The sequence below is a fragment of the Saccostrea cucullata genome, unplaced genomic scaffold (genome assembly GCF_032062105.1).
Source record: "Saccostrea cucullata isolate Sc308-1 unplaced genomic scaffold, CSIRO_AGI_Scuc_v1 ctg22, whole genome shotgun sequence".
NCBI classification, from domain to species: domain Eukaryota; kingdom Metazoa; phylum Mollusca; class Bivalvia; order Ostreida; family Ostreidae; genus Saccostrea; species Saccostrea cuccullata.
The window spans coordinates 367,667-394,752 of record NW_026936725.1 but is presented as its reverse complement, the minus strand read 5'-3'; the positions used below and the strand labels follow the sequence as shown (position 1 = coordinate 394,752).

At 32.2% G+C, this 27,086-nt stretch overlaps 1 protein-coding gene across 5 annotated transcripts; it reads right to left on the bottom strand.

Annotated features, from left to right (window-relative positions):
* Positions 1-757: 757 nt before the first annotated feature.
* Positions 758-27,086, bottom strand: LOC134246361 (pleckstrin homology domain-containing family A member 2-like). 5 transcript variants are annotated; one of them, XM_062728713.1, is made up of 13 exons: positions 26,939-27,086; positions 22,224-22,373; positions 22,023-22,082; positions 20,958-21,006; positions 18,823-18,920; positions 18,442-18,534; positions 17,144-17,266; positions 16,872-16,940; positions 15,201-15,262; positions 14,663-14,726; positions 14,382-14,447; positions 8,124-8,204; positions 758-2,713 (listed from the first exon to the last, which is right to left on the bottom strand). In XM_062728713.1, the coding sequence occupies exons 1-13, from the start codon at positions 26,939-26,941 to the stop codon at positions 2,420-2,422; spliced, it is 1,212 nt and encodes a 403-aa protein (XP_062584697.1). In that variant the 5' UTR covers positions 26,942-27,086; the 3' UTR covers positions 758-2,419. The 5 variants fall into 5 exon arrangements, with proteins under 5 accessions (XP_062584697.1, XP_062584698.1, XP_062584699.1 ...); XM_062728714.1 differs by lacking the exon at positions 26,939-27,086 and adding an exon at positions 24,487-24,600; XM_062728715.1 differs by lacking the exon at positions 26,939-27,086 and adding an exon at positions 24,435-24,587.

The window sequence follows — 27,086 nt, the reverse complement described above, 5'->3', positions numbered from 1 at the left end:
ATAAAAAATGTTTGGAATTGAAAGAGAAGCCACCACAAATTAATCAAATTGTAATATTTTTGGGAGAGACGTGTTAAACATGTTAAAGAAATATTGGATCACTTAATTGCTTAATCCCAAATTGAAATAGCAGCTCCAATATAGTCTTGACGATCCTCGAAAGGATTTACACTGTAAATGTGTCCTCTCTCTTACTGAACCATTAAAACTTTTATAAAACATTTTGTTTAAAATAAATATGTTAACAGTTATACCTAAATCTTTAAAAATTATTTGGACCCTTAAACTTAAAAATGATGCCTTGTGTTTTACTGGTTCCCATAATTTGGTAGAAGATAAAGCAACATTAAAACTCTTACAGCAAAAAAATAACTTCGACTGCAGATGACTCGATATATGTTATTCTGGGTCACAAGGCCAGGTAATAGGTTACACTGAAAATCGACAGTAAGATGGATTACCTTACTCTGTCAGCAGATTGTTACATTAACAGGCAGTAGAACATGTTAATGTTATAAAGACTGTATGGAGCAGATTTACGTTACTTAAACAGTCAGAAGTCGAAGTTAACATTAATCTGTCAAAAAAGTAAGTCAATTTTCATTACTATGACAGTCAGAAGACTAAGTTTACGTTACTCTGTCAGTAAGGAGACTAGGTTTACATTACTCTGTCACTCAGAAGTCTAGATTTACGTTAATGTCAATTAGAAGACTAGGTTACGTTACTCTGTCCGTCAGAAGACGGTTAATTACTCTGTCAGTCAGAAGACTAGTTTACGTTACTCTGTCAGTCAGAAGACCAGGTTCACGTTACTTTGTCAGTCAAAAGACTAGGTTTACGTTACTTTGTCAGTCAAAAGACTAGGTTTACGTTACTTTGTCAGTCAGAAGACCAGGTTTACGTTACTCTGTCAGTAAGAAGTCTAAATGTACGTTACTCTGTCAGTCAGAAGGCAAGGTTTACGTTAATCTGTCAGTCAGAAGACTAGGTTTACGTTACATTGTCAGTCAAAAGACTAGGTTTACGTTACCCTGTCAGTCAGAAGACTAGGTTTACGTTACTTTGTCAGTCAGAAGTCTAAATATACGTTACTCTGTGAGTCAGAAGGCTAGGTTTACGTTACTCTGTGAGTCAGAAGGCTAGGTTTACGTTACTCTGTCAGTCAGAAGACTAGGTTTACGTTACTTTGTCAGTTAGAAGACTAGGTTTACGTTACTTTGTCAGTCAAAGGAATAGATTTACGTTACTCTGTCAGTCAGAAGGCTAGGTTTACGTTACTCTGTCAGTTGGGAGACTAAGTTTACGTAACTCTGTCAGTCAGAAGACTAGGTTTACGTTACTCTGTCAGTCAGAAGACTAGATTTATGTAACTCTATCAGTTAGAAGACTAGGTTACGTTACTCTGTCAGTCAGAAGACCAGGTTTGCGTTACTCTGTCTGTCAGAGGACTAGGTTACGTTACTCTGTCCGTCAGAAGACGGTTAAGTTACTCTGTCAGTCAGAAGACTAGGTTTACGTTACTCTGTCAGTCATAAGACTACGTTTACGTTACGCTGTCAGTCAGAAGACTAGGTTTGCGTTACTCTTTCAGTCAGAAGAGTAGGTTTACGTTACTCTGTCAGAAGACTAGGTTATGTTACTCTGTCAGTCAGAAGACTAGGTTTACGTTACTCTGTCAGAAGACTAGGTTACGTTACTCTGTCAGTCTGTCTGATAGTCAACAGAGTAGATTAACGTAACAATGTCAGTTAGGAAAGTAGGCTTACGTTACACTTAACTGTCAGTAGACTAGGTTTACATTACTCTGATATTTGGAAGACCAGGTAAATAATACTCTGTAATCTAGCAGAACAGGGTTTCGAAAAATTGATTGTCACAATGTCACGTTTATGTCAGCAGACTATTGTCAGTAACTAGGTTAACTGGCCTTATCTAATAACTAGGTTTACACAGTGTTATAAAGCTATAGTTTAAAGTTGCCTCGAGTTTCAGAAGACATAATAGATTTACGTAATACTGTCACAAGACTGGGGATATTTTACTATGTGATAAAGTTGGGTTTAAGTTTTCAGAAAGTCAGAAGGCTGGGTTTACATTAACACTATTTTACTTGACTCGGAATGTCAAAGCCTAGATCTACAGCAGACCAAACTGAACCACGACATCAATATATGGACAACAACAAAAAAGGTCAGGTTAAACCTGTTGCATGGAAGACTGGGCATAGTGCTCTCAAGAAATATTCCCAAAGGAAATAATTTACGTTATCCTTGTTACCTGATTTACTTTAAAAATACGTAATGTACTCACTTAGTAAAGAAAGGCAAATATAATTTGATCAATATCTAAATGAACAAAACAGATCTTAACGAAAGAGGGGACTAATGAGCTTGTGTTGGTTACACTTTTTCAGCCTCTACCACAGAAACCAGCTTCGTTGTTTTGTGAGAGGAGGTTTTGCTTTGGGTTCAGGTTTTTCCCCTTTCCTTGGTTTGACATCTCCAGGAAGGGTAGCTCTGCTTGGTAGTTCCCCACTGGGGGTAGTGCCTGGCTGTCGCGGCTTCTGAGGGAAGTACACCCCCATTCTTGGTCCCCTCATACTTTGACTGTGCATGACATATGGGGCATATGGGGCTGATGCACCTGCCTGTCTGTCTGTGTTTACAGGGCCTGTTTTCTTGACAAACATTGACTTACTTAATCGATCATCCTGTAGAAGAAATGCGATTTTTTTAATAATAATTATACACACACATTGTATATTAAATATTTTGGTAAAACATTTAGTAAAAGCATTGTTAAATTTTCGCAAAGCACTGCATAAAGCTGCAATTTTTGCCTCATTCTAGTATACCAATCAGCTAATTTTAATTACCGGTATTTTTTCCCGATTAGAGTGTAATTTATCCGAGAATTTTTAAATCTTACTTGAATATACCATTCAATCACCACGTCTTCAGTTCCCATGAGTACATTAGAAATTAAAAGTTCGGAGTCTAGTCTTGGAAACGTAAGCTTCATTCATTCTGACCAATTGTTGAATACACAGGAAATAGCGAAGCAGATACAACTTTGATAACGAAGTTATGACCCAGAAATTATTTTCATTATTTTCATATAACCTTTAAAATGTGTGTCTCAGTCTATTTTTCGTATCTATCCTACTCTTTGTAGTAAAACACTGTACATCAGGTGATCTTAAGCCACAAGAATTGATGACTTAATTTTCCCTCCACTCAATAATTTTCCATTAAGGCATTACAAGCTTCTAAAAGGTCATTTTACTATATGTAGCTACAGCTTCTTAAAGATGGCTGCCACAGCCATTTTCAGACTATTTCGATCTCCTTTAAAAGAAGAGCTCAACATAAAGATATACAAAAATGATCAAATTTCAAAACTAGAATGTGTGAATTTTTTCTTTGCCAAATGATAGTTGACAACTTAAGATACCATATCTAAAAAATTAAGTTAAATCTGGTGGTTAATTTGTGGTGAATTTGTTGACCTCCAGCCTCCTTAAGTCATTTTCTTGACAATATATACTTCATCAACAATTTTTTCTACTAACAAAAAAGTAGCATAGCTTGTTTAAAACTTTTTATTTGATAATAAACAAAAACTGGCCCTAATCATTTTCTGAAATTTTTATCTGAACCATAAAAAGAAAGTTTTTTCTAAACTTACAACAAAATGTAACAATCTTAAAAAGATATACATAAATGTAGGAAGGTAATACATACAAAAAAATTTAAAAGGTTTTATTTGTAGATTACGACAGTTAAGTCTTCAGAAAGTTTGTACTGTTGTAAAAATTTAATCATGTAAAATTCTCCAAACACAACGTTATTCACTAAACACTTACAATACTAATTAAAATATGGTCTAGATTGGATTTCAAATAGTGCTTTTTGACAAGAAATTTGACTTACATATAGTCATGTATACATGTACATAATAAATAAATCATGTAAATGTATATCATATATGTATGTTCTATACTATGCTTCTTTAAAAATCTGTTATCACATTATTCTAAAAAAGAGTCACAAATATTAATTTGAGTCAACTGAAATTCTGCATGACTGACATTTTTAAGATATGAAGACTTTGTGTGTATTTTATGAGGACAAAACAGTTTATCGAATGATTTTTAAAGCAACATATACACAATTTTCATTCTAGTTCATCTAATACAAGATAATTTCAGTGAACAGAACAACCTGATTTGCTTAGCGAGTAAAGTTCTGCAGAGAGGTTGAAGAAAAAGCTACATGTATAATACACAACATATACATACATACATGTACATACATACAGAAACATGTGTATACAAAATATAAATACAAATACAACTAACAAGATACGCTTATAAAGTGCAGATTCAAGTAAAATGTATGGTAAGTATTTGCTAGTTCTACATTTTCTACACAAGTTATGCAATACAGTACACATAAATATGCATGTTCCTGTAGTATCTTTGAGAGAACTAATTAAAGTATGGACATGCATAGTAAGTAAGTGGTAAATTTCTTGCATTTCAATTCACTTACAAGTTTCACATAATAAATTTTAATACTGATTTTTTTTTAACATCTAAAAATTTTAACTTTTTCAGAAAAAAACCCATCCATGTACTAGATACATATTTATAACTGTAAATTTGATGGGCCAAGAAAAATTTATATCTACCTGCTACTACTTTGAATCACTTATTTTTAGCAGCCATGGGATGGGCGGGTGGCTTACCCCTAAGCGGGTGGCTTAGGGGTGTGTGAATTTTTGTTGAGTTTTTGGCATGAAGAGAACCACACATTAAGAAATTCCAAGAAATAGAGAATTTTGAAGAAATTTACCCTGTTCATGTCTAAGACCAGGAGATTAAATCCCAGGAAGTAATATTTTCCCAAACTACAAAAATCTGATCCCGTTATTTTAAAAATAAGTGATGTTCAGCACTGTAAAACTTGTATACTAGATACATTCATACAATAATGAAAATATAAATGTTTACAAAATTAAAAAAAGGAACGTAATTCATGCATGATATAAAAGTGCAAACATACAAGACATAATAAAATATAAAAATCTATCAGTAACAAGCAGTTTGTTATTCATAACTATAACGGAAAATTCCTCTACTGACTTATACATACAACATCACAAACTAAATCACATTTCATTCTGTTGTCAGTTTCACAAGTTACAGCCATAGCACAGTCATTTTAAAGCAATTTATTTGTGGTTAAAGCTACACCGTACAAATCAGAATTTTTTACTGTTCAATAATAAGTAAACAATGTAAGTACATATTCTGGCATTATGCACATGTAGAATTGAAAAAAAACATCTTTAAAGGTGAGATGATATTAAGTAGCACATAAAATTTTGATAAATCTGTTAAGGTTTTATTTACGGGTATATGATGTATATTCTATAAAGTGGGTATTGTCTGAGAAATAGTCCAAGTTGAACATTAATATTTAAAGCTTTTAAATTTATTCTATTTCGTAAATAATTTGACATCAAAAGAGTGTTTTTTTTCTTCATTGTGAAACTAAACACTCTTGACTATTTTACAATTACATTTCACATCACATCTTTATATGTGTAAACTGGTTTCATGACAAGAAAATTGAGATCTTCATGATTTATGGCAAACTTACACTTTTGGGTGAAAATACTGATAATTAAATAAATAATTTGATACTGAAAATATAAACTGAGGTTTAGCATTAAGTTTATAATAAAAAGAATTAAAATAGGCTTATTCAATACATAAAAAATAGGTAGCAGATGAATACAGTATAATATTGCTGTTCTTAAAAATTTTACTATCTCCTAATTTTAGACAAAATTCAAATTTTAAATCTTTCATTAATACAATTTGTGTCCTTATGAATTTTTAAAGACTTTTCTTCTTTATTTTAGCAATATGGGACCTGCATTAGACAATAAATGCCCCGAGTGTCAGGTAAGGAAAAAAACATGGTGCACGCTATTTAATAATTAATACGTAGGGGAATTTAATCAATTACAATATGTACAGTAAAACACGGTTATAGCGAAGTCCTGGGGACCTGTGAATTTAATTCGCTATATCCGTAATTCGTTATAACCGTATAACGAATTCGTAAACCCATATACAGCGAATTCGCAATATGCATTTTTTTCTTCAAATATTACTACTAAATATGTTAGGGAAGGAAATATTACAAAACATACCTAGGATGACTTAGGTTGTATTGTGAATTGAATTTTATAAACAATTGCATGAACAAAAATTAGTCCGTACAATTTATCAAACTTTGAGATCTTTGAAAGTTCGTTATAAAAGATGTAAATTTCATTATATTTAACTTCAACGGGAACCAAAATCAGTTCGCTATATCCGTAAATTCGTTATATCAGAGTTCGTTATAACCGTAAAATTTTACAAGGATTTCTTCAGAATTTTGCCGGGGAACCAGAAAAACTTCGCTATATCCGTGAATTCGCTATATCCGTGTTCGTACTAAACGAGTTTTACTGTATGTGGTATTTTAAAATGTGTTAATAAAAATGTGTGTCTTTTATAGCTCTTTTAAATTTATCTTCATCATCAATGACATTATGTTCTTTTCCTTTAATGAAATGCTGACTAAAAGTTTTAATTTCTTATATCACTAAAAAAGTATAATTAACATTTTCAGACTTTTTATGTTATCTAATGAAAACACTCATCCACTGCTGATGCTATAAAGTTACAAAAGAGGAAATACATCTTATACAAATGAATGTACTTTTGGAATGTTTATTAAACTGTAAAAATATATGATTTTTCAATGCATGTTTCTTTTATTTCTATATTCAAAAAATGATTTGTATTGGTATTTTCCCCAATCTTTTATAAATCCTAATATAACAAATTTGAATTGAAAAGTTATGTAAATATAAAACTTAATATTTGTTTTGGACTAGATGACCTAAAAAAAACTTTTGGACTAGTACTCATTTGCTGCAGAACACTTTCATTTTCTATCATTTGCTGCGGACCCGCTGAAAAGTCCTCCTTAATCTACTCCCCTGTCTTTTAAGCCCTGGGTCACTTTGATCTTTGGGCGGAGATACAATAGCTACTTCCTGACTGTTCACATCATACGTTACTGATGGACCTTTCTACCAAAATAGCCAAATTTGTTTTAACAGGAAAAAACTGTATATGAGAGCTAATAATAGAAACAGACCACCTGTTTTATTTGGCAGATAAAATAAGGGAAAGTTTCCTCAATATTAACTACACATGTACATATATCCCAATATGCATAAATTTTAAAATGAAAAAAAAAAATGTTTTATCATTAGATTAATACTGAGATTTATTATTAGATTAATATTGAGATTTAGCTAAAATTGTATTAAATTATTATTTTCCTGGTTTAATATTGAATTAGATTTAATTGTTAATGTGTTACCTATGATCTTTAATAATGTCATTCAAACCTGGCAAAATATTTAAAGCTTTGAAATAAAAGTTAATCAGAAATCAAACATATTAGCTATTATACTGGTGAAGTTAAAATCATTGCATGTGATTGATATTCAAAAAATAAACATTCTTAAAAAACAGCAGGGTACTACATGTATGTTACATGATTATAGAAATGACAAGATGGGGCAATGGAGGTTTAATTGGCTAAAACAAATATTCTGTAAATTGTTTTGAGTATTTAGCTTAAAAACAAACACACATTCACACCCATACAAATATTTTACCAAGTTATGAGTTCAGGACACAAGTTGGGGTCAGAGTAGCTCATTGTGTCTAGAAATACTGTGTACTTGTATTGTTGGTATAAAATTATAAAAAAAAAATGTCTATCATACTGGCAATAAGTAACAATCTAATTCAGATATATATTCAATGATGTCACTCTTTCAACAAATATGCCAGCATTTCCCATGCATATGAAACAGAAGTGTTACAATTACACCTTACTAATAATACATCATTCAGGGCTATCAAAGAACACAATGGCTGTGAGTTCAGAGTTGTGTATGATGAAATATTTCAGCCATGCCAAGTAGAAAGTTTTTCATGCATTAGGAGGCGATTGGTCCATGCTGTAAATAGGTCATACCCATTTGTTCTGGGGGAAGACTTTGGTCACGGAGAGGTCAACTTCACCAGGGTCAAGGTCACCTCCACTTTTTCTCTGCGACTGAAAGGAATAGAATCATTGTCAACAACTTCATTATAATCATCATTACATGTATAATCATCAAACTATATGTATGTCATTATTGTAGAAACTTGAAGGCCATTTGAGTATAATTAACATGCTCATACATTTTGTGGAAAGCCTACATCAATATCATTTATCTAAGTGAGTTCTGATTGATCAAAGGCATTGAAAAATATTTCATATAAATCAGCAGAAAAATTTTTAACTATAATTGCAGATACATACATACATATGTTGCTTTTTACACTTGTAGGATGCAAGCATTATGTCATACAATTTCATGAAAATTCATTGCAAAATATTAAGCTCCTTTAAAACTTTTTCTACAGATTTTGTCTGTTAACTTTCCCTTTAAGAACTATCTTTATTATTTATACTATGATCAGGTGTAACATTTTTCCCTTGATGCCAGAACTGTTGTTAAATTAGTAAATAGCAGTAGACACCGTATCCTGATAAACAGGCACTCAAATTTTAAAAAGTCAAGTACATATGCCATAAACATTTACAATCGCAAGCAGAACACGTAAATCATGGCCATCAGTGACGTGTTCAATCTCAATAGATAAAAATTATAAATATCTAAATCATGACCCTCGCACTACTTGTCATAAAACAGTAAATTCCATAAATTGTCTTCACTTTATTTCAGATAGCAATGTATCTATAAGTGCATAGTCATTATCATAAAAGTCAACTCTAAATTCTGAGTATTAATCAAAAAACAAATTCAGGCTGCATCTCATTCACATACATGTTTATGTTTAAACCAGGCTACTTAGTCAATTCAAATTTTTTAAAATTAATATTAGTAAATAAAAAAAAATTTATGAACATTTTATTTATGTCAGTTGATGCGGGATAGGTTGCATATATATATATACAACTACAGAATATGCTTTGATGGATGATAAGATACACTTAAAATGCGTATTTTCCCAAAACATTTTTTTCAAAACCAGAATATAGTTATTGAATCAATTTTAAATAATTAATTAAGATTTTTAAAATCAAATTTTATTCTCAAAGAAATGTCAAAAATTGTTCCTAAACACAAACTCTGTGAGAAACCTAATACCTTTTTAACAGCAGAATCATTAAATTTATAAAAACGTACAATTTTATTTTTAACTACAAAGCTAGGCCAGATAATTTTTGTAGCAAAATAATAAAAATCGATTACAAACTAAGCAAAATATGTACAATGTATATGTAAAATTTATGCATTATGATAAGGAGATACATGTACTTACAAAAGCAGAGAAAAATGAAGATACTTTATAATAATTAATTCATGAAAAGGGATACATGTGCATGGATGGGAAAGTTAGGATTTTAAACCTAAAGAACTTAACACTTCAGATTTCATCTGTGGCATGTGTAGTGCAAACAAAACCACACAACTCAAAATTGGGAGTCAGGGGGAGACTGCAAGCAAAATCTAATGTGGCTAGAGCAAAATTAAATCCATAGCTCTTTCAAAATGGCTACATTTATTTGAACTTACATGTACCAAAGTTATATGCACTATATAAAACATTAACATGCTTTAATTATCATACAATATATTGTGACTATATTATTATAATTCTTAAATACTTGATTAGATCCCAAATAAATTTTCCACCAAATATTTAAGTTGAATACACAGATTATAATTATGAATGTAAATAAGTTAAAAGATTAAAAAAAATCAGAACCAAAAGTCAGACTGACAGCTAGTTCATTTCTCTTATTTATTATATCCAATACTGATCTATACTATAAGTGTAGTCCCTTAAATGTTTAACAGCTCCCATTAATCCTATAAAATACTGATTTATACTGAGTACTATAAGTATCTCTGATCAAATATAGTACAGCATCCAATAATCCTATAAAATACTAAATGCAGTTCAATCCTTAAAATATTGAACAGCTCCCATTAATCCCAAACAATACTGATCTATACTAAGTACAGACCTAAAATTATTGTACAGCACCCATCAATCCTATCAAACTGGGGTGTATACTGAATAAAGTCCCTATCATGTTGCACATGCACTACTCCCATTAATTCTATCCAATACTGATCTATACTACATTGTAAGTTCAGTCCCTTAATATTGTACAGCAACCATTAATCCTATCCAATACTGTTGTACACCACACAATCCTCAAAATATTGTACCAATCTACACTAGTTAAAGTCGGAATTCTTGCATTGATCTACACTAGTGCAAACTGAATTGTAAAATTTTAGTTAATATTCTATCCAATACTGCTGATTTACATTAAGTAACCAGAAGTCTCTGTCGAGACTGTAGCTCTACTGGTTTATATTTAAAACAAAGGAAGAGAAAAGTAGCAGTTGGGACTTGAAACTTTAAAACAGCAATAAATAGAAAATGATCCTTGCCAATCATCAAAATAAAAACCGATGCACAGAATTATGTATCTTAGTATAGTCTACTTGTGTGCCAAATTATATTGTAAAATTTGTAATCGTGTGCCAAAAACTGTAGGAGAAGCATTTTAAAAGAATTTCCAATTCTATTTTTAGTTACCATGGCTACACCTTTCATTGAAATAAAAAATCGATGCACAGAATTATGTATCTGTGTGTCATATTACATTAAGTAAAAAAACTACTTCCATTTAATCTATCTGATACTGATATTTATTGAGAACAGTCCCTGAAATATAATATAGGCTACTGCTCCCAATCTGTGATTTATATACCAAGTACTACTACGATATATTGTACTGCTCCAATAAATCCAGTATAATACTGGTCTGTAAGAAATGCTGTATTAATCTACAGTTTACAGTGCAAACATGAACATATTGTATTGCTCAAATTTATCCTATATAAACTGATCTTTATGGAGTACAGTCCCAAAATATATTTACTATTTCCTTTAAACACTGTTTTTCTACATGTTCATTGATTCATTATTTCAAACTCTTTTTTTTCTGAGAGTTCACTTACTTCAATCCACAAATAATGATACCCCCCCCCCCCAAAAAAAAAATTAAACAAAACAATGATTGTATGATTACCTCATAGTTACTACATTTGTACTTCTATCCCAAAACCACCTGCTGGTACATGTATATTCAGTGTTAATGAAGTACAGTGACATTTTAATTTACTGTTTAACCCATAATTTTATAAATATCACTTAGAACACACAAACAGGTTGTTGGTGCTAAAAAAATCTTAGCAATCTTATGATAATATTGCTTATAATGAAGCATTGAATATTTTAGAAACATAACTTTTTTCCATATACAGTCAATTCTCGAATTATCGCCATTCGATTCATCGCCATTGTCGCAATACCGCCATGATTTCCTAAGAATGTTTTTCCTGCTATATAAAATTCTCTTTATAACGCCAAACTCGCATACCGCCATCCGCCACCCTGTTTTCACAACAAATGTCCATTTTTGAGTGTCAATTATCTCGATATACCGCCACAGGTGAGTGTGGTCAGTGAAGCGAAGTACTTGTCTTTGTTTCATAACTGCACATTTTGTTTTAAATAGCGAATTTTTACATTAAAAATATTACTTGGAGTATTTTCAATCAGAAATATGTTTTATATACATGTACATGTAATAATAAGAACAGAAACGCTAAATGGTATTTCTAAGAACGGTAACTCTTCTTCTTGTTTTCCAGAAGATGGGAAATTCAATTCATCGCCAAATTCGTTATACCGCCATGATTTCTAAATTACAAAAGGTGGCGGTTTATCGAGAATTGACTGTACATGAATTTTGCATACATTGTTTACAGGCTGCCTTCAGCTTTTGCTCTCCAGAAATCACTCAGCATTACTGAACTATTTTGATGTTGCCTGTTCATTTATCTATAATTCAGTGTTCAAAATAAAAAAGTAGAACATTGAAGGGTTGTAGCCTATTGTATTGTGAACTGTGATCAAATCAAAAATAGACCCTAATTTACCTGCATAAAAAAGTCTGTAGTTGACTCAACAATAGGGAGTGTTTCCTGTAAAACTGTTCCAAAATATTAACAATTGTCAGGCACACTTTTCTACTTGTAAATGTAGTCCTTGATAAAGTGAGATGTTAGTTTTTAAAGTTTGACACATGTGGACACACTGGGGAAAAAATGGACAACTCAAAAACAATCCATAACCCTATTCCGGGGGTTATCTGGTAAAATAGTGGTCAGGTAATTTAGACTGGAAAAATAAAAAGCATTGTGTGTTTCATTTAGAAAAAATACACTTTCATCAATATACAAACGAATTTTCAAATATATATATACTTATAAATAAATGATATATTGAATTTTACATTTTGTATGGTATTGCCTTAAGGTACATGAATGATAAAGTCAAAGCATTTTAACCATCTAACATTGTCACTTAATTTTCTTGAGTTCATATGTTTGCACTACTTTCTCTTTTCAAATGTTTGGACACTTCCAAATATTAAGCAAATACATTAAAATTTTCAAAATGCCACAATCTTAATATAGCTTTTAAACTATTACACATGTAATTGTTATGCCTACCCTCTTTATTTATTTAACTCATTTATTTTGTTATTAGAATGGTGTTAACTCAAATGAAATCCAGCATAATTTTTTTGGTCATATCCATTATTTAACCAGACACCTCTCAACATATTTAAAATGTCCAAAAAAAAAAATCAACATGTACTAACACAAAACTCCACAACAAATCTCTACTCTTCCAAATCATTTCCTTTTGAAATTTGTGGAAAAATAAAACAATCAAAAATCCCCATCCCCCTTCAGTGTTAAAAATGAGGGAAGTACACTACATGCATGGATACACATGAAGGATTACAGAACTGCAGTGACTACAGACTAGGATAATGAGTGCGCCATATCACACACCATGATCAACCTTGTTTTGTGTTCATATCATTGTCTCATACATATGTAACCGAATTGTAGTCGTCGGATCCTGAAAAAACATGCAAGCAGATCTCAGACTAAAGCATGCAAGAAAACAAGAGGCCTATAGGCCACATTGCTCACCTTGCACCTAACTAAAAATACATCACAACTAATGCCTTGACCAAAAAAAGAATAATATGAAGTCTACAAAATAAGAATTCTTGCCTACTGGTCAAAAAGCTAAGTATTGTTTGAACAATGACTGTGACCCAACCCCTTTTCTTCAGTAAATTGAAATTCATCTAGAGTACAATCATGTGTATCTATTTGCTTATCCAATCATAAACAATCATTTCAATACCTTACAAATTGTTCTTTACTACTACTGTAAAGTTCTTCTGTAGCCTGAAAGTTAATCAGGGTCTTTAATCGATTTCTTTTGGTCTAGATTGTTATTTTTTCTTGGCGCATATAAATTTGTTCAAGGAAAATGAAGAAAAGTTTAGAGTAAACAGACATACAAACAGTGTGAAATGCACAGACGATAAACAAACTTTGAACAGCAGAGCTTACTCTCCCATACTTGTATATATGCTTGAAAATCAAAAGTATGGCCATCTGAGTATGAAGAAGTCAACCTTATATATACATGATCAAAAGAGCATGCAAAGTTTCCAGAAATGCATTTTATTCCTTTAACATGAACAAAATTTCCATATTTCTTTATTGAGACCTTGAGCTAAAGTCACCCCCCCCCCCCCTTCAAATTTTCTTGTCATTTTGATTCCATCCTTGACCCTGTCAAAACTACCACTGACTGGTACAACTATACTCAGGATGATTCATAAAAAGGATAATTTACACATTGAGTAGAGATCAACAGAATCTTTCATATTCCTGACATTGTTTTACATTTACAAATATTCTGTTTTAAAACACAGATGTTTATTGACAGATGATGATCATCTGTAGTTGACCAAGGTACCCAATTTCAATACCAAGAGTTAAACCTGACATGTATGGTTTAATACAGCATAAAATATGACAATTTCTCTGAGCAATTAAGAGCAAATTAGAGTTTCACCAATCCAAAAATGTAGTCATAGTTGAGTTTAGCACTGTGCCTGATAAAACATCTGAATAATTCAAGATGAAATTGTTTTCAAGAGGGCACAAGGTTAGGTTATATCTTCAGAAAAATCTTTTCATACTGAAACGTATAAATATTGTTCACCAAGTATATGTATCTTAACCACAAGTAGATAACTTACTGCCTGGTTATTTATAAGTTTTTCTATTGCTGATATCCATTCCTGTACATCTTCTGGGGTATCACACTACAATGTTAAATACATTTATATATTTTACTCATACCCACAGTGCCCCCCCCCACCCCCCGTTTCACAGCAAATCTCGTTTAAAATTCATTTGCATGCAACTTCAAGAATGATAACCCTCCAAATGCAAAAGATGAATAAATTTGCTTGTTTCTGATTGACTTACAATGTATTATGATATTATTCTTTATCTTGGAATAGTAAGGAAAGTATACCTGTATGAAGAATGTCCTTTTAGAAGTATGAACTTCAAATAAATTATCCCTGGCTCCTGGAGACCTGTAAAATACAGAGATAACATCTTTACTGACAAAGTTATTTTCAATAAATCAATTCTTTAAGATTATACATAAGTGGGTATTAAAGAAACCATGTATAATGTATCAGTATTGTGTTTTTAAAGACACATTTTCCATTTCAAGAAGTTCCTTCACTTGATGTATTTAGTCTTAAGTACTGGCCAGATTTCATATTCTGAAATTTCTCACTGTACTGCTATAGATATCTGCCTTGCAATATTTTTACAGAATAGTTATTATTATCATAAATATAGAGATTCAAGACCAAGCAATTTAACAGTATATTGGTACAATAAAAATGTATTGCAATAAAATATTTTAAGTCATTGTACTGCAATATACAAAATATTTGCATTTAGCCCAGCCCTAATTGCATGTATGTCAGATTCTAAACTATGATTTCTATAACTTTTGATCACTGGCTGTGCTCTTTACCAGGTATCTTGTAACTTACGTCGTGGCCTTTCTGACATCTGTGATGTCACCTCTGGATATATGCCTTAAAGGTTCATCTGACTGAAACATACAGAAATGGTACATCAAATTACTGCTTACATTGTACCTTACTGAGTAATTCTTATAGTTTATAAAAAAAAAGTCGCCTAACAATTCACTTTCTAAACCATTTACATGAACAATCAAAGTCAAATCCTGCTGTTCACCATTAGTTCATAAATAGTACAACTTTCCACAAACCAAAAAAATTATTGGGTTAACAGAAGAAAAACCAGAAGTCTCTGTTGAGACTGAAGCTCTGCTGGTTTGTACCTATACCAAAGAAAGAGAAAAGTATTTAAGCAGTTGGGAATTTAAACTTTACAACAGCAATAAACAGAATAATGATCCTTGACTGAGTCTCTTTATGTACTTAGTGTAGTCTACTTGCATGCCACATTATATTATAATCAGACTAAAACTGTATTTGGAGTAGCATTGTGAGAGAATTTAACAGAATTTTCTATTATTAGTAACCAAGGCAATAATGTTCATGGAAGTCAAAAATCGATAAACAGAATTGTGAATCTTAGTGTAGTCTACTTGTGTTCCAAGTTATACTGAAATCAGACCAAAACTGTGGGAGATGTAGCATTTTGAAAGAGTTTCACAGAAAATTCTATTTTTAGTTTCAACAGCAACATAGTTCATCGAAATCAAAAATTGATACACAGAATTATGTATCTTAGTGTAGTCTACATGTGTGCCAAGTTATATTGAAATCAGACCAAAACTGTAGGAGACGTAACATTTTGAAAGAATTTCACAGAAATTTCTATTTTTAGTAACAACAGCAACACCATTCATCGAAATCAAAAACTGGTGAAGAGAATAATGTATCTTAGTGTAGTTTACTTGTGTACCAAGTTATATTGAAATCAGACCAAAACTGTAGGAGACGTAGCATTTTGAAAGAATTTTAAAGAAATTTCTATTTTTAGTAACCACGGCAACACCGTTCATCATAATCAAAAACCAATAAATAGAATTATGTATCTTAGTGTGATCTCCTTGTGCGCCAAGTTATATTGAAATCAAACCAAAACTGTAGGAGAAGTAGCATTTTGAAAGAATTTCACAGAAATTTCTATTATTAGTAACCATGGCAACACCGTTCATCGAAATCAAAAACCAATATAAAGAATTATGTATCTTAATATAGTCTCCTTGTATGCCAAGTTATACTGAAATCAAACCAAAACTGTAGGAGAAGTAGCATTTTGAAAGAATTTTACAGAAATTTTTATTTTTAGTAACCACGGCAACACCGTTCATTGAAATCAAAAACCGATACATAGAATTATGTATCTTAGTGTAGCCTACATGTGTGCCAAGTTATACTGAAATCAGACAAAACTGTACGAGAAGTAGCATTTTGAAAAATTGTTTACAGACAGACAGACATACAGCTAGACAGACGAACGGACGCCGGACGCATTACTATCGCATAAGCTCTTCTGGTCTCTGACCAGTAGAGCTAAAAAACCAGTTTACCCAAAGTTATGATTGTTAAAATTTATGATAGATTTATGATTTAAAAATAGATGCATCTTTTTTCTTTGCAACATTCTAGTCCAGACATTTCATCTCCCCATGACCGGGACCTCTGTTTCTTATTTCTTGAGCTAACCTGTTCATTGTTGTAATAGGCCAGGCCACCATCGTTCACAACAAAATATCTCCTCTTCCAGTTTTTCCTCTGAAAGAGCAGTAAAAGAAACAAATATCAGTCACATCAAAACTGAAACCAACAAAGAAACAAATGCTAGTTACAAATTTATCGAAACTGATATAAACAATACCCCTACTGGTAGGATAAAAAAGCTAATTCAGGGACTTTATTTGTCATGCCATGCTATTGCCTTATTTTGCTAAAACTAAATCAGAAGCCATCATACTGACCACGCCCCCCTGTTTGACACAGAAGCCTTTTTTGAGCGCTGGCTGGGAAGAGGCCACAATCTTGTGAGTCTCCATACTTTCTTCACTCTCACTTGACCCTCCTGATTCGTTAGCATTCTCATGCTGTCAAGATAAACAAAAACAAGACATAAAGGATTGTAAACTCTGAAACTCATTTGTAATAAAAGTGCCATCTCAATGCAAGGAATTGCATCATTTTTCTACCTTTTTTGTACTTTATAAAACAACTAGTATTGAGCTTAAGGTCAAGATCTAGTAAATAACTTGAGACTAATTTTTTGGTGCTAGATCCATTATGACGTCATAATCAATTTCAACTCCTCTCATACCACTGCTTTAGAAATTTGATGAAAATTTCACATTCAATCTTCATATTACATATTGATATTGTGCACCTCCTATTTTACTTTTTGAGAGACACATATTTTGGGTAGCCACAGGAAAACATGGACTTTTTAACCAGTTATAACCATATGGGAGGCGGGGGGTATCATTTAGTGAGCTCATCGCTCACAGTACCTCTAGTTTTTCTACCTTTTTTGTACTTTATAAAACAACTAATATTGAGCTTAAAACCATTTATCTAAAGCTCAGAGATGGAATTGCAGACATTCTGATTCTTGACCCCACCCACCCAAAAAAAAACAACTTAGAGTTGGAAAAACATTTATTATGTACAGTAGTATATCTCTAAGTAAAATCACTTAATCCATTAATCCTTGACATTGGGTAGTATTATTTCACTTTGCATATTACATTTACAATTGATATTTGTTGTGATCTCTGACAAAAACAAATGTTGAGGTAGCATATATATAGAGAGTTTCATGGTAATTTATATAATCCTTTAACTGTGGTGCTCAACTGAAATACTTTTTACAAAGTACCAAATAAAACTCCCCCCCCCTCAAAAAAAACTAGAGGTACTGTGAGCGATGAGCTCACTAAATGATACCCCCCGCCTCCCATATGGTTATAACTGGTGAAAAAGTCCATGTTCTCCTGTGGCCGGGAAACCCAAAATATGTGTCGGATCAAAAAGTAAAATAGGAGGTGCACAATGGTAATATGTAATAAAGATTCTGTGAAAGATTCATCTTTTATTTAGAGTATTCAGTTGTGGATGAGAGACGAGTACCCCAAAGCGTAACAGATATACGGACAGACGGACGGACGTACAACGGAAGGACGGACGGACGTACCAAATAAAACTTCCCCCCCCACTTTTCAAGCGGGGGGTATAAAAAAGCAAATACAATAAATGGCTGAGCACATACCCTGATGGGTATTTTGATTGGTACCCCTCCAGCAATCTCTGTTTTATAACCAGCTTCTGGGTCATTTAAATTCTTTGATTCCTCCACTGGAACCTGCAAGACAGAAACTCAAACTTCAAATATCATGGTTCAAAATTTCACATAAAATATACTGTACTATGAAAGTTTTGTTGCGTTATTTAGGTGGTCTGATTTTTTTTGTTTAGTTGGAGGTGGGGTGTTCTAGCTGAACTTCTGGGTTTATATCCTGTCATGTGACATGTAACAGAATTAGACAGAATATTCAACAGTCTTGTTGATTTGTATATATTTTTTGTTATTTTCCCAATGTTATTTTGCTGTCAGATATCATTAAATTTATTTGGTCATTATTACACTTACAGTTATTTTACTGATATTATTTAATGCAAATATCCATCCCTGCATGTCCTCTGTGCTCTCTGCCTGTAAATACAGTGTTTTCCCTGCATGGTTTATAACTAAAATCAAAAAGAAAAATTGTTCAAATTAATTGAATTATATAATGATGACATTATCAAATACAATGTACAGTCTGTGCTGTTTCTCCTCCTTGATATATTTTCCCTCTCGTTTTATCGAACTCTTTCCTATTTTATTCATATATCATCCTTTTGTTATAAAGAAATTATGTACCAGTTTCTGACCAGTTTGTATCTATAATATTGTATATATGTTATTTGAACCCCATGTACCAATCCTGGTTTGGGTGGATAAAATGAACTGGAACTTGAACATGTAATGCTATTAAGGATTTATAAGGATTTCATATAAATATTTTCCACACATATCCCTTCCCTTATTTTATCTAAATACTTCCTGACATATTATATAATGCATTTGAAAGCTTAATGAAATAATCTACAGCTTTTTATCTTTTCACATAATAATAAAGCTTTATATCCATTTGTGTACAGGAACATAAGAACTACATGTATATTTCAAAAAATGATAGATAAAATATCATGGTATGTACGAGGGGTTATCAAAAAGTTCGTGGACTGAGCCTATAAAATTAGTACTACATAATCTGTGCTTTCACAATTTATATGGAACATAAAACAACAAAAAATAAAGAAATGCTGAAAATTTTAGCCTGATATGTTAATTATTTGCCAAATTATTATAAAATGAAAACGACATTATATCATCACCCGGCGCTGTCGTCGTTTATTTTCATGACGTCCAATAACGTCATTTTTTTTAAAATGTCCGTTTCTTCTACCTCATACACTTTTTTAATGAGATTCCCTGGAGCTTTTAAGGACTTAAACCCATCTTGTTTATATGACTTTACAATGCCATGAACAGTGGCCTTCAATGAATATAACATTCCAAATGGATTAATACATTGGAAGAGATCCTCGCTTGATTGTGCCGGCATATTTTGCTTTTTGGGAGTTCAATATCTACAACACATGATCAGCGTCATTTTTTGAAGTGATTGATTTTTCACACCTTGACTGCAAATCGACATTAACCGTGTATCCCTTTTCTCCCTGAATATATTTTGACATTAAAAGACAAGTATTCTGGATGCATATTATTTCTCTCTAGCCAGTTTCAATATACTTTAGGTCTATACCAGTTTTTCAGTGGCAAAACTTTATAGAATGTTGGAAACGGAAACCCCTCCCCCCTTTTGACGTCATTTTCAAGGCCTCATTTGTTCGGACATTCCGTGTAAAATTTACGGTAAAATTTCATAGAGCTTTCAGAATTAAGTAAAAATTTCATATTTTATGGAACAATTGTGTCCCGGCACATACCTGAATTAAGGGAATTTTTGGATGTCAAATGATCATATCAAAAAAGTTTTTCTCATTTACACAAGGGTCACAAAAACGTCGTTTTCGAGGTTGCGCCGCCTGGGCATACCATTGCATATAAAATTACTACTAATTTATTATAAAATAAAATTTATGATTTATGGTTTATACATAAGATAGAAAATATGATGCTAACTTGATATTTTAAAATTCATTGATGTGCCTAAAGCGGTTTTAATTTTATGACGCTAGTCCACAAACTTTTTGATAACCCCTCGTATATCATGGTGGGTCCCAGTTTACCATGATACATCACAGAATGCTACACCCCCTATTAAATATGTATATCAAAAGTTTTATGAAGTAGTTTTTCAAACTCTTATCATTCATATTTGATTCATTTTAATAATTTTTAGTATTTACTTCTATCATTTCATCATGAAAGGGTTTTATTAAATCAACAATATGTCTGCAAATTTACACGGAAGCTATTTTACCCACAAAAAAGAGAAAATAAACAGCAGCAGAGTCTTATAAACTTTTCAAGAATAAAAATGAAAACAGAAAGGTACATGTATACAAGTATAAATGATGTTAAATTGTGTAAATCTGTTCATTACATTGAGCCAACACAATGATTAATAAATTTTTCAATGGAGACAAAGTCAATTTAGCTTTTAGAAAAAAAATTAAGACAAATGTCAAGGTCATACTTTTTTAAATACTCACCAAAGCAGGAATTCAGCTTTGGCTTCTGTTTCTTTGAGACTTCACTAACCTAAACAGAGGGATAATGTCGAAAAATAATAATTCATTGTACACTTTGATCAGCTTAATTGTGCATCCAAATCTGTTTTACAAAATATACTCAACAAAAAAGTTAAGGGTTATGTATAATATACTGTAGTTAAGTTAAGGAAATTTCAATTCTGAAATTTATTATAAATTGATGTGATTAATCCAAATTTTGTGTGGATTTTAAGGATGGAAGGTGACGAGTGTAGGGACAGAAGAATAAGCGTTTTAGTGGTTGCTGCGTGGCTCAACATGATTGCTTTGGTGGAGATTATGTTATGGTATGGGAAGGCATTTCCATTCAGGGGTCCACAGAGTTGTACATCATCAGAAATGGAGCACTGACCGGTATCAGATACAGAGAAGAGAGCCTACAACCAATTGTGAGAACATTTGCCGGGGCAAAAGGAACAGAATTCATTTGAACGGATGATAATGCCAGGCCCCACTGAGCAAACATAGTGAACCAGTACCCTGAGGCAGAGACTATTGAGAGAATGGAGTGACCTTCGAAGTCACCAAACCTCAATCCTATTGAACATGTCTGGGATGTTCTTCAGAGACAAATTCAGCAGCGGGATCCTGCTCCAAGCAACACCAATGAACTTGAAGTTGCTCTGTTAAGGCAATGGGATTGGATACTGCAAAGGACCATCCATTCACTCATTCAAGTTTCCCCATGTGATGCAGAGTTGTTATTCAGGCAAGGGGAGGCCACATCATGTATTGAGAGTTGTTGGATGATTTTCAATTTTGAATTAAACAAATTATGCAATTACTGTATATGGAAATTCACTCTGAATTGGAGGGTAGCCATAATCGTTAATCTTGTTCTTCTGTTCAAGTGAACATTTACCCTTAATAGTTTTTTATCAAATGTGTAATAACTTTACGGAGGAAATTATGTAATTTATTTTGATTAAATATACTTTTTCGTTGTAGAAATTATAAATGAAGGTTTTCATAACCCTTAACTTTTTTTGTTGAGTATATATTTACCTTTGAAATAACGGCTGTTCTGATTTCATCGCAAGGATTCTGTTGATTTGAGGGCAAGTTCTGCAAAAAATAAAACAGTATATGAAGTTTTCAATTATGCATCAATCTGTATCAATACGATAATGTCGAAAATTTTAAAAAAAATGTCAATGACATTTTTATTTCAGTTTGAAAAGGGATCAAGAGGGGGTGTCTTCATACATTAGGGTTATCAATGTAGAACTTAAGCGTCTCCTCACAGGGGTCGAGTATGAAATATCGTCGCTTTGAGTTGGTGGAGGATTCCTTCTCAAGGATGTTCAGAAATCCACAGGTTCTTCCTTGTTTGTCTTGATATGGCATGTTATTATCCTGTAAAGAAATAACAAAGAGTTATCTTTCAGAAGTTCTAAAATAATTTTATTATAACAAAGAAAAGGATATGAAGGACAGCAAAATTAATGTTCATATCAATGAAAACTACCGGTATTAAGCTTTTCTAAAATCTGATTAATATTAAAAATTTCACAAGAATTCCATCCAAACCTACTCATTTTATGATACCTAGGCTAACAATAAACAGTGCAACACTAGGCAGAGGTTTCCTTGGTACCTCATTCAGTTATGTGTGAAGGCAAAAAATGACAAAATCTTCCCAAATACATCTTTACATGCCATTATTATCTTCAAAAATACATATCAATCTGCGCTATGATTATTACTTTATTACTAATATTAAAAACTGTTCATGGATGGCCCTGCATCAACCATAAATATGACAAAGATTTTCTAACGTAACATAAATGGCTACAGTCTATCGAGGTTATAAAGCTGATGAAGAAGTAACAATTGTAAGTATGCAAACTTAAAAGAAACCAAAATTAACGTAAATTTTTTTCTCCAAAGATCACTTTCCCCTCGAAATGCAAATAAAAAATATTAATATTCCTACGCTCGCTCCCTCCTCAGCTTTTTTTTTTTGTAACATGTTTGATAACAGAAAGTATCTAGGTCATTCTTCGAATTATATCTTTTCACCGATGAATTGATTATACCATAATCAACAATTAATTATCATATAGTTTCCTCTTAAGAAAAAATTAATCACTCTGTGTGTGTATTATTAAATGACGGAATTTTCAATCCCTTGCCGGATTCTGCTCGTGTGTAGACTGTTTAGGGAGCGAAGTTATAAAATGTGTCTACAGCAAAACCTGAACCGGGTCGTCGATTTCTAAACTGAAAACCAGGTTCGTGTTGAAGTTCAGCATATCATTTTATATAGAATTTGAATTATATAAGTTGCATGACGAATACATTAGTTTATTTCAGTAATTTTTAAAAAAGGTTTCCAGTTTAGAATTTCCGGGCCCAGCCCTGATTTTCCTAACCCATTTTAAACACACTTTGTTGCAGATGCAAATGTTAGAACAATTAAATATACTGAGTAGTTCAGCAGGGATTGCATAATTTTTATTAATCACAATTTGTATTCATATGATCTAATTAAGAAAAAAGTTTTGTCTGCCATTGTAACTTCTCGGCAAAACAAAATGTGTTTCTCTGAGGTCGCTAGATGCATTTGACAACTCCAACGTACCTGTGTAGACCAAGGCTTAAAGTGGTCTTGCGGACACAGGTATGTGCACTGTTTGTTATGAGACTGGGTTACCATAATGCTACGGACTCACAAAATTTACACCAGTTCCATACTTAGACAGTAGGGATGGGTATCGCCAAAAATTTCGTATCGCGATATATCATGATTTTTTCCCACAATATCACGATAATATCATGATATTTTTAAAAGCAGTTTTTACAATGATTTTATATGAAAAGTCTTTAGTTTTCTAAAAAAAATATGCTAGAAAAACAAAATTTTACTTTCTTGGAATTTTTATGTATATAAAATCAGTTATGTTTGGACGGTAAGATGCCGTTCTTTTCACTTTTTACAACATATTTTATACTTTCTGCAGTTGTAATTTGAAAGATTGAACAAATAAATGAATAATTTCTGGACTTTATAATATGTACCTTAAGACCGGTATTTAGGTCTCCGTATCACGATACGTATCACGCAACAAAAAATCGCGATATACCGGTATACCGATAAAATCGCACATCCCTATTAGACAGCGCAGTTTATTTTTTATAAAAGTCATTAAACACTGTTAAACATATTAAATCTAAAAGTCGAATATCTTTGGATATGGGGTATTAACCCATATCTATTCTTGTTTTATTACTAATATTAAAAACTGTTCATGGATGGCCCTGCATCAACAATAAATATGACAAAGATTTTCTAACGTAACATAAATGGGTACAGTCTATCTAGGTTATAAAGCTGATGAAGAAGTAACAATTGTAAGTATGCAAACAGGTAAACAAACAAGGAAAAAAATAAAATCTTAATTTACACCTACTTACACGTGCCACGGTATCAATTGTAAACACCAGATACACAGACACAAATAAAAACCTTTAAAACTGATGCTTTAACCACACGCCATCCCAATTATTTGGTTGATAAAGTTTCTCTGAACCGTGAAACAAGGAAGTCAGACTTTGACGCCATTTTAATGAAAACCGGAATAAGATTGTATAAAAAGAAACCCTTCCGATTAACCCACTTTATGCCGAATTGACGTTGCATTGCAGAATCACCATGATCACGAGGTTACCATCATTTAAGAGAATTACCTTATATGATTGTAAATGAGGAGAAAGAATTCTTTGCACTATCGGCGACGAATTGTAAATGAAGTTTACACGATTTAAAACAAAAGTTTTCTGAGAGAAAAAAATCTCTGAAAAAAATATTGTTTTATTTTTAGAAATATGGTAAATTCATAGGATTCGAACCTAAGCAATAAAATCCAGGAGTGTCATGGGGTTTTGAGACTAACATGCTAAACACTACGCTACCTGATGAAAAGAGCTCTATAGAGTTCTATGTATATGACGTTTGCTCTCGTTTGAAGCTTGTTCTCTTTTTAATTTACTCATCAAAATAATTCTTTTAATTTGGATCTAACATTAATTTTATTCTGCAAGATACATCTACTAGGAAACTTTTACGAACCATACTGCTCAGAAAATAGTCTGAAGGCAGACACTTTGGTTCAAGTGTCGACAAAACGCATTTTCCTCGAGAACATAGTCAATTAGTGTTTTGTTTTACCTTTTATCTCAATATTTTGTGACATACATGTATCTTGAACTGTCTTCCGAGGTGTAACCTCAGGTCCGTCACTGTTGAACACCAACGAATGCAAATGAGATTAATCTCCGCCCATCGTGTGAGGTAAGCGGTCCAACATCTCACCGATAGGTCCAACAACTCATTTGGCGGTCAAACATCGATATTCTAATGCCCGCTCGGCAAAACATCAGAAATTTTAGACTATTTTCGTATAGTTTTGTGGAGGAACAAATAAAGATAATGTGCAATACGATTTATTGCATTTTCTCACTTGCAAAAGTTTGCTTTAGGAATTTGCGCACAAAGGTCTAACTTGTGATCGTGAAAAAACATTCATTTTAATTGTAACATTTCCTTTCTCTAACGAAGTGAATTAGTAGCACTAATTAAATTTTTTTTCATCGAACGAGTTCCTTTTGAGGAGAAAAAAAGGGGGGATGTAACGCAAACGGTGCGACAGGTGTTTATTAAAAAAAAAAAACAAAGAAAACCCCCAAAACTCATGTATACTTCATAGCATTCCTGGCATATGAACAATCATTTCATCTGTTCAAACATTGAATGTATTTTTTTTAACGAACCATTCCTTTAAATTAACAGATTTCATATATAAAAATGCATGAGTTTGTCACCGATGTTACAGGATCATAGAAAAAGGGTTAAATATCTCCAAATGCCGGTATATACATAATAGATTCTATCCTCTACTTATTTGAAAAGGCTTTGAAAAGGCTTTCAATTTCTTTTGTAGTTTGAAAGCACCAGAATTAACGAAAAAGAGAGAGAGAAATCTTGGGACTAGCTGTTCTTGGAAAGAAGAAAACTCACGTGGTGAGTTCTTGTAAGACACATGTACATGTCCAAAGTACAAGTGTCTCCACTAACATTTAAAACGGTTCATGATTAGAGTCCAGTATGAAATCTTTTACTGTTTAAGAAGGTAATAAAAAAAAATTGAAAATTGATAACTGTTGTGTAAAATATGTCTTAGTTTTCAGGAAAATACAAGGCTGCTTCACTTTAGAAAATTTCTTTTGACACAAAGAGTATTTTTTGGAGACAAGAGCTATGCGTGTGAATATTATTATAAGGAAATGTTTAAAATATGAGTTGTGATTGCTAATTCACATAAAAAACGTTTTACATTTTGAATGTAAAACCTATAAATTCATGAAGTTTGGTCGGAATAATTAATTGTTTCATATTTATGGTACGTATGTATGTCATGTACTTGTATATTGTGTTGATTTGAGGTCTGCCTTAATTATTTGAGTCGATAAATTGTTACAGCAGGTGCCTGCACATGTGTATATGAGTACTTGTATGTTTGAGTGGTCACAATATATAAGTACTTCAGTTTCCTGTTGGAATCAGAACCTTTGTTACCCTGTATGAGTATTGGGTTGTTCTATACCATTTTCTGGTTACCCTCTTCCCTTTTTTTAAATAGAAAAAAGTGAATTGTCGGCAATTAGAACATTTTCTGTAGTATTTTACCGACATGTACAGCAGAACGATAACTTATTATATAATAGATTGTATGATAGGTATGTTGTTTGATGATTATATTCAATCGGAAAATGTTAATCTCTATGAATATTTTTTTTTTTTTATAAATTAAACATGTATAAATTCTGCATTATTGTCCTGACTGCAAATCAAAATATTTTATTAAAGACTTCAATTAAAACGATATTATCATATGCAAGAATAAAGTGTAGGTAGTTACCATTTCGTTGTCATCATACCAGTTGGTTTCTAATCTTTGACTCCCAAGTCTGGTTGATACTGAAGAACAAAACTTTCGGAGGTGCTTAGATTCGATAAGAACAAGATATCCTCACGATATCATGAGATAAACATGTATCAAATCACAA

Coding starts and splice junctions, on each gene's coding strand:
- LOC134246361 (XM_062728713.1), bottom strand. Junction 17,267..18,441: donor CAATCAAAATACCCATCAGG/GTATGTGCTCAG, acceptor TTATCTTGACAG/CATGAGAATGCTAACGAATC. Junction 15,263..16,871: donor CCTATTACAACAATGAACAG/GTTAGCTCAAGA, acceptor TGTATGTTTCAG/TCAGATGAACCTTTAAGGCA.